Source organism: Leptodactylus fuscus, chromosome 6, assembly GCF_031893055.1.
Source record: "Leptodactylus fuscus isolate aLepFus1 chromosome 6, aLepFus1.hap2, whole genome shotgun sequence".
Taxonomy (NCBI): Eukaryota; Metazoa; Chordata; class Amphibia; order Anura; family Leptodactylidae; genus Leptodactylus; species Leptodactylus fuscus.
Window position 1 is genome coordinate 130,887,121 of NC_134270.1, and position 7,397 is coordinate 130,894,517.

Consider the following 7,397-nt stretch of genomic DNA (forward strand, 5'->3'; position numbering starts at 1 on the left):
TGTCCCACCTACCCTGCGCTGTTATTGGAGCAAAAAAGGCGCCAGGGAAGGTGGGAGGGGAATCGAGTAATGGCGCACTTTACCACGCGGTGTTCGATTCGATTCGAACATGCCGAACAGCCTAATATCCGATCGAACATGAGTTCGATAGAACACTGTTCGCTCATCTCTAAAAATTAATTAACAGGCCAAGATTGGCTACAGCCATCTTTTTGCCTGGAGAATCACGAAGACACATGGTGGTGGTGTATCAAAATGGATTCTGATTTTAATGGTGGCTAGCACAACAATATATATCACATGGCATAGACAGAACAGGATTGGCTAGTATAATTAGCATACATCCATTGGTGGAGAAGTTTGTAACAATAGCCCTGATGCATATCTATTGGATAAGAAACTGGAGAGAGGTCACCCCCCCCTAGGGCTAGCTCTACTCTAAAATGGAGTCAGTGACCACATGGTAACCGCATGGTATCAATCAAAATGGCAGCCATCAGCACATGTCTCAAATACACACCCTAGATGTCTATCTCATGGTATTCTAAAGACAATAGACATCCTTGTTGGAGACAATTAGCTTAATTACCCTTCTCTTGTCCCTTTATCTTAAAAAGGGTCTTTGGGCTTTGATCCTTTCCTAACAATGCCCCTGGTTCCAGACGATCTGTCCCCATCCTTTGTAAGATAGCATCACCCAATACACAGAGCATAGTATTTACATAACCAGTCTGGCAAGTCTCCAAATTGCTCATCTATGGACAGATAGAACAATCTCAGCCCCCACCTCTATACACAATTTTTCATAAAATATTATTAGCCCCCCACACTAGTGAGGCCATATATAAAATACACCTTTCCTAAGTGATTCCTACATTCCATGTAATAAAGCCATTGGCCCTTATTAAAGTTTCCAAAGCCTAATAATGTTGCATTGGGTGCTCATGTTCTACACGTTTCGACTCCTAACTTCTAGAGGCTCATCAGGAACAAAAATCTACCCTAAGTGGATTAGATGCGGTAAAACCGCAGTTCCTAGAGGCCAGATGGTAACATCTAGTAGGTCAGTATGGGCGACCATACTGAAGTACTGTATTATGGGGTCCTGCGGTTTCTTAGCTAACTGCTTTTTAGTGTATAGAATCCCATAACCCTCCCCGAACGGAACCGGGCCTGTTACAAATCACACAATATAATTAATACAATATTTAATCACTAAATGGCATAGATAAAAATGGCGCAATTCTTCATTCTATTTGGGGCTTACTATTATTTGGCGTCAGGGTCTGGATATATGTAACTGCCCACTTCTAGAAAAGGCCATGAGAAGGCCACTCCCACTTTTGGCATGATCTGCCGTACGTGAATCACCCTGTGCACCCTCTACAAGCGATAAAGATATAGAATCACCCCATTAATGTGGCCCAAGCCTGCCAATCATCTGTCTATTGTGTATGGCAGTATTTAGTTTCTTCTTATATTCTGGCATCGAATACACTGCAGAGTATCCAGTCATCAGCAGCCGCCTAACCTTATGCCTGTACCATTAGTAAGAGTATGCCAGAAGGCCATAGTAATGGTCTCCAGATACATGGCTACCGCTGGGCAGGTGCGGACACGTCTATAAGTAACTTTAGCCTCTAGTAATGCAGCAAATTAGAACACTTTAAGTTCAGACGTAAACGTGATGACGTGGCTAAAGCTTTGTTCTTACACACACCTCCTATGCTTGAATATCTGGAGTGACAGACTGTGGTGACGTAGGCGGTTGTCAGGCCGGGTCATCGGTGGCTTCTCCACCCTGGAGACCGAGATGGCTGCGGCAATAGCCATGACGTCGTTGTCTCCGCAGCTTCCACCGCAGGAGGATGCAGAGCAGCGAGATGGGGCCTTAGAAGATGGAGAGGCAGAGGTGTTCATGTCGGAGAGTCACTGCTCGGAGTTGGCATGGCGACAGAACGAGCAGAGGAAGCAAGGCCTGTTCTGTGACATGACTCTTGTGTTCGGAGGAGGAGGACGCGAATTCCCTGCTCATCGCTCGGTGCTGGCCGCGGCCACCGATTACTTCGCTCCGCTGCTGTCAGGCCAGTTTGAGGAGTCTCGTTCGGGCCGGGTGGACATGAAATGGAGCTCGGAGCCTGGGCCGGATCTGGAGACTGTGGAGGCCGTGATACAGTATATGTACACGGGGCAGATCCGCGTGTGCACGGGCAATGTGCATGAGGTTCTGGAGCTGTCAGACAGGTGAGCGTTCTGATGGCCTCAGCTTTGTTTACATAACCTGTGTATGCCCATAGGAGCCCGTGTGTGCCCATAGGAGCTTGTTTGTGCCCATAGGAGCCCGTGTGTGCCCATAGGAGCTTGTTTGTGCCCATAGGAGCCCGTGTGTGCCCATAGGAGCCCGTGTGTGCCCATAGGAGCCCGTGTGTGCCCATAGGAGCCCGTGTGTGCCCATAGGAGCTTGTTTGTGCCCATAGGAGCCCGTGTGTGCCCATAGGAACCTGTGTATATCCATAGGAGCCCGTGTATGCCCATAGGAGCCCGTGTGTGCCCATAGGAACCTGTGTGTGTGCCTTGTCTATAGAGTTCATCTTTCTCTGCAGCTGCAGTTTAATCCCTTTTTGCCATTCTTGCCAACTGTTTATATCCTGGACTCTGCTATGGCTACTTGTAACTGCAGTGTGCACCTGGGGCTGTGGCAAGGGCCAGATTCACATGAATGTATCAAACTGTTTCTAGTTGCATCTGCAACAATGCAGCAGTTTTTATACTTGACTATTAGGCTAGAAGGTTAGTCTACATGCACATGAATGCGTTATTGTAGGGTATGGCTAGTACATGCATGAAATCTGCATTGTCTGTGCCCTCCACTGATCCATTCATTACATGTAGTGAGCCTGGGCCATTGGGCATATGTGTGCTGGACTTACCTGTCTAAGCACTATGTGGGGAGACCGACTTCTAGCATTATAGCTAGCTATACTGTCCTGTAGTGATCAGATAACTATAATGCTAGACATGTGAATTCACAATTGCTTTCAAGTGCAATGGGCTGTGTTGCAGCCTCAAACTGTCAAGGAGTAAGGCTTGGTTCACATATGCTGATGTGTTCCGTCCGTAAGGGTCCGCATGAGGATCCCTATGGATGGAACACAAGCACAACTGCAAGTGCTGTGCAGTTCAAGCGCCGCGGGCCTCATAGACTATAATGGGGTCCGCGTGCTTGAACTGCACATTGCTTGCAGTTGCGCTTGTGTTCCATCCATAGAGGTCCTCATGCGGACCCTTACGGATGGAACACATCAGCATGTGTGAACCGGGCATAAGGGTCCTGGAAGCAGTCGGAAAGTGAAAGCCCATGTGCAGCTATTTTATTTATTTATTTTTTTTATTAAGAGTTAGTGGAAGTGATGCTCACCTTTTCTGATTCCCAGCTGCCATCATGTTGATGCTTCCTGGGCCCCCACTAGTTTGCACTTCCTGATCCTCCTAAACGTACAGGAAATGCTGCTCAGCAGAGAAATGGTGACCTGTTGTAACAGGAGCTTCATGTGACTAAGGGGTGAATATCCACTTTTTTTTTCCTTTTTCTGTCAATTTCTGAAAAATTGGCGACTTATTGCTGGCTGAGGTAAGGCATTCTTTTCACAGCTTCACGCACCCCAAAAAATTGAACAAAAAGTAATCAAAACATTGTGCATTTTCCAAAGCGAATCCATAAAAGCTTCTTGTTACCATACAGAAAAAGACGCCTTGCATACGCTGAAATCTAAAAAAGGTACAGGTGCAGTGATTCAAAAAAACTTTATTTATTTTTTTGTCCAAAACTTAGAATTTTTGCAATGGTGTTAAATTTTGAAAAAACTGTATAAATTTATTACTGTCATCGTACATCTGCAGAATAAAGCTATTATGTTATGTTCTTTTTAACGCATAGTGAACACTATAAAAATTAAATCTTCAATAAAATGGCATAATTGTGGGGCTTATTTGTTGTTTTTTTTTTTATTTTCAGATTATTATTTTTTCAGCCTTAAAGGGGTTATGAGGGTGGGGGGACTGCCCCTGTTCTTGGGATCTTTATTCATCCTCTACCCTTCTCACGTCATAAACCCTTTGATTAAGATTATTCATATTTACTTGTAAAATTCAGATAATGTATCTAGCAGAGACCATAGAGATTAAAATAAAATGTTTTTTTACATGGGAATCTAACATCTGTTTTTTTCCTTTTTTCTTAAACTTTGTAATTTCTTAGATTTTTGTTGCTTCGATTGAAGGAGTTCTGTGGAGAGTTCCTGAAGAAAAAACTCAACCTCTCAAATTGTGTGGCCATTCACAGTTTGGCTCATATGTACACACTCAATCAGCTCGCTTTGAAGTCAGCTGACATGATTCGTAGAAATTTCTACAAAGTAATTGAAGATGATGAATTTTATACGCTTCCATTCCACCTTGTTAGAGACTGGCTTTCTGATCCAGAGATCACAGTAGACTCTGAAGAGATACTCTTTGAAGCGATTCTAAAATGGATTCAAAAAAATGTGGATGAAAGAGAGAAGTATTTTGAGGAACTGTTCAGGCTTCTGCGTCTCTCTCAAATGAAACCTACTTATCTTACAAGACATGTGAAAGCTGATAGGCTAGTTTCTACCAATGAGGCCTGCTTGCAGTTGGTTGCTGAGGCTGTCGAGGGCCATGCTTTGCGATCGGAAAACTTACAAGCTGGAAATCTACAGTCTCTGGCCACTCACATGACTTCTTTACCACGATTTGGTCAGAATATGGACGTCATTATGGTCATTGGAGGCGTCTCAGAAGGAGGAGACTACTTGAGTGAATGCGTTGGGTATTTTATTCATGAAGATCGTTGGGTGAACTTGCCTCACATTCACAATCACCTTGATGGACATGCGGTAATGGCTACTGACTCCCACGTGTATGTGGCTGGCTCCATGGAGCCTGGGTTTGCCAAGACTGTTGAGCGATACAATCCAAGCAGAAATGTTTGGGAGCAAGTAAGCAATTTGATCACTCGCAAGCATTCCTTTGGCCTTATGTCTGTAAAGGGCAACTTGTATAGCATCGGTGGTCATGGCAACTTTAGCCCTGGCTTCAAAGATGTGACTGTCTATGACCCTGAGCAAGATAAGTGGCAGATCTTAGAATCTGCACCCAAGATTTTACGAGATGTGAAGGCTGTTAGTGTAGAAGATCGGTATGTTTACATAACTGCTCGCACACCGGTTGATAGTGACAATGAAGATGGTCTTAGAACGATTAACTGTAGATATGACATTGAAAGTAGTAGGTGGCAAGATATTGAGTCGTTGCCACTTCTGGACAATTACTGTGCATTCCAGATGTCCGTTGCATGTACCAATTTCTATAACACAGCCTCTTGCTGTCCGAAGAGCTACTCCGTGACTGTTGATGAGGCTCAAAGTAAAATTTCTAGGCAAGTCTCAAATGAAATTCTTGAGAGCTTACCACCAGAAGTTCTGGGTATAGAAGGAGCAGCTATCTGCTATTACAAAGATGATGTTTTTATTATTGGGGGTTGGAAAAACAGTGATGATATAGACAAGCAGTACAGGAAGGAGGCTTATCGGTATTGTGCTGAACGTAAGCGCTGGATGCTTCTCCCGCCCATGCCTCAGCCACGATGCCGTGCTACTGCCTGTCACGTGAGAATCCCATTCAGATATTTGCATGGGACACAGAAATACCCCATGCCCCCTAACCTGATGTGGCAGAAAGATAGAATTAGACAGATGCAAGAATTGCACCGGCATACGATGAACTTACGGCGCACTCCACGGTCACAGATTGAATGCTGAATCCACATTCTCCCAATGCTTTTTGAGTATCTTTTTAGATGCAGTTTGCACATGAGATACTTTTTTTTTTTTTTGGGCAATTTTAGAAGATGTACAGTAATGTAAGTTTCAAAGCTTAAAGTGTTTACATAGTTCATTACGTTAGTGTAAGCACTCTAAATAGCATGTTGGTGTACACATAGGAAAATGTGTATGCTGCTTCGCACACGTTATTGTGTATAAAATATATTTATCTAGTCTTACTCGCCAGGGCAGATGAGATATAAAAACATTCCAAGTAGCAATTCTTGGTCAAATTAGATGGATTATTTTGGTAATAGAGTATGTCCTGGCAGATGTAGCTCAAAACGGTGATTTTTAGAAGAAGGAAATCTTCAGCGTAAATAATAATGACAAACTTAATTTTCAGGAAATTGGTTTTGTTCACTCAAGACAGCCATGCTCATGAATGGCTTGTGGCTTTGTAATCATACGGAGTTATAGCAGCCAAAAACAGGTAAAATGTGATATTTGATAAATGTATATACTTTACCTTCCAACAACATTCCTTGTTACTTTCTTGACATTCATCTTATTTTACATGCTTCATTTACATTCCTAGATTTTTTTTTTCTTTTTGACAATAGTTGACACAGTGGTGTAATATTAATAAAGTCCTCTTGCATATCCTTCTTGCTTATGCTACACATCCACACTCATGGGCTAGCCTGTACCTATTTTAATATTCTTTAATCTGCTTCATCCACTTTTTTTCATATTAGTTTTTCTTTATGCTCCTATTTATTTGTCTTTAATGCAGTAGGTGGTAAATGAAAGGGTCTATCAAACAATACAGAATAAAGTGATGGGTTTTTGAGCCTTACCCTACTATTCATGTTATGCTGGGTGCACAACCTTTCCTGGTGTCTATTAAAAGGGTGCTACAATACCAGAATAAATGTTTGATATACTGTATGACCATTCCACTTCCAGGACACCCAGAATGGTGGTCTGGTTCTTTATGACAACCTCCAACCCCCTGTTTGCACTTCAGAAAAGAAGAAAGAACCAACTCTAACCATTGTAATTTGAGAGTTGCTGAAATACACACCTCATCCACGCTCACACTTTCTAGAGCGCCTCTCTGGCAGAAAGATACTCCTATTCTGCAGGTATATTGGGGCCTGAGAGATGGCCACACAGTGCATCATTACTTCTTAGTCCTTGCTTCCACACTACTTATTACTACTCTCTAACATGAAAAATGCATGTCTATAGCCAGCAGACACACAGATGTATCTATGACCATGTGGTTGAGGCGGTCATGCAGAATGACCTTGCGACATTTTTGTGTCCCTGTGCTGCGCGTTGTGTACCCCTAAAGTAAACTTCTAAGAGACTGAAATGTTGTATATTGACTACATGTTGACTTGGTATACAAATCTAAAGATCTTTGGATTATTGATGTAATTTCACCACCTCCACCAATTTGGAAGCTGGTTTCACACTACCATTAGACTTGGTCCATATGTGCCTGTACACCATGCCAAAAGGTGGATTCCTAGTATTATAGTTATC

The 7,397-nt window shown here is 42.9% G+C and overlaps 1 protein-coding gene across 1 annotated transcript; it reads left to right on the top strand.

Annotated features, from left to right (window-relative positions):
* The first annotated feature begins 1,742 nt into the window (after positions 1–1,742).
* Positions 1,743–5,908, top strand: KLHL11 (kelch like family member 11). The gene is made up of 2 exons (XM_075277218.1): positions 1,743–2,244; positions 4,259–5,908. Exons 1-2 carry the CDS (start codon positions 1,814–1,816, stop codon positions 5,838–5,840), a joined length of 2,013 nt encoding a protein of 670 aa, XP_075133319.1. The 5' UTR covers positions 1,743–1,813; the 3' UTR covers positions 5,841–5,908.
* The last annotated feature ends 1,489 nt before the right edge of the window (positions 5,909–7,397 follow it).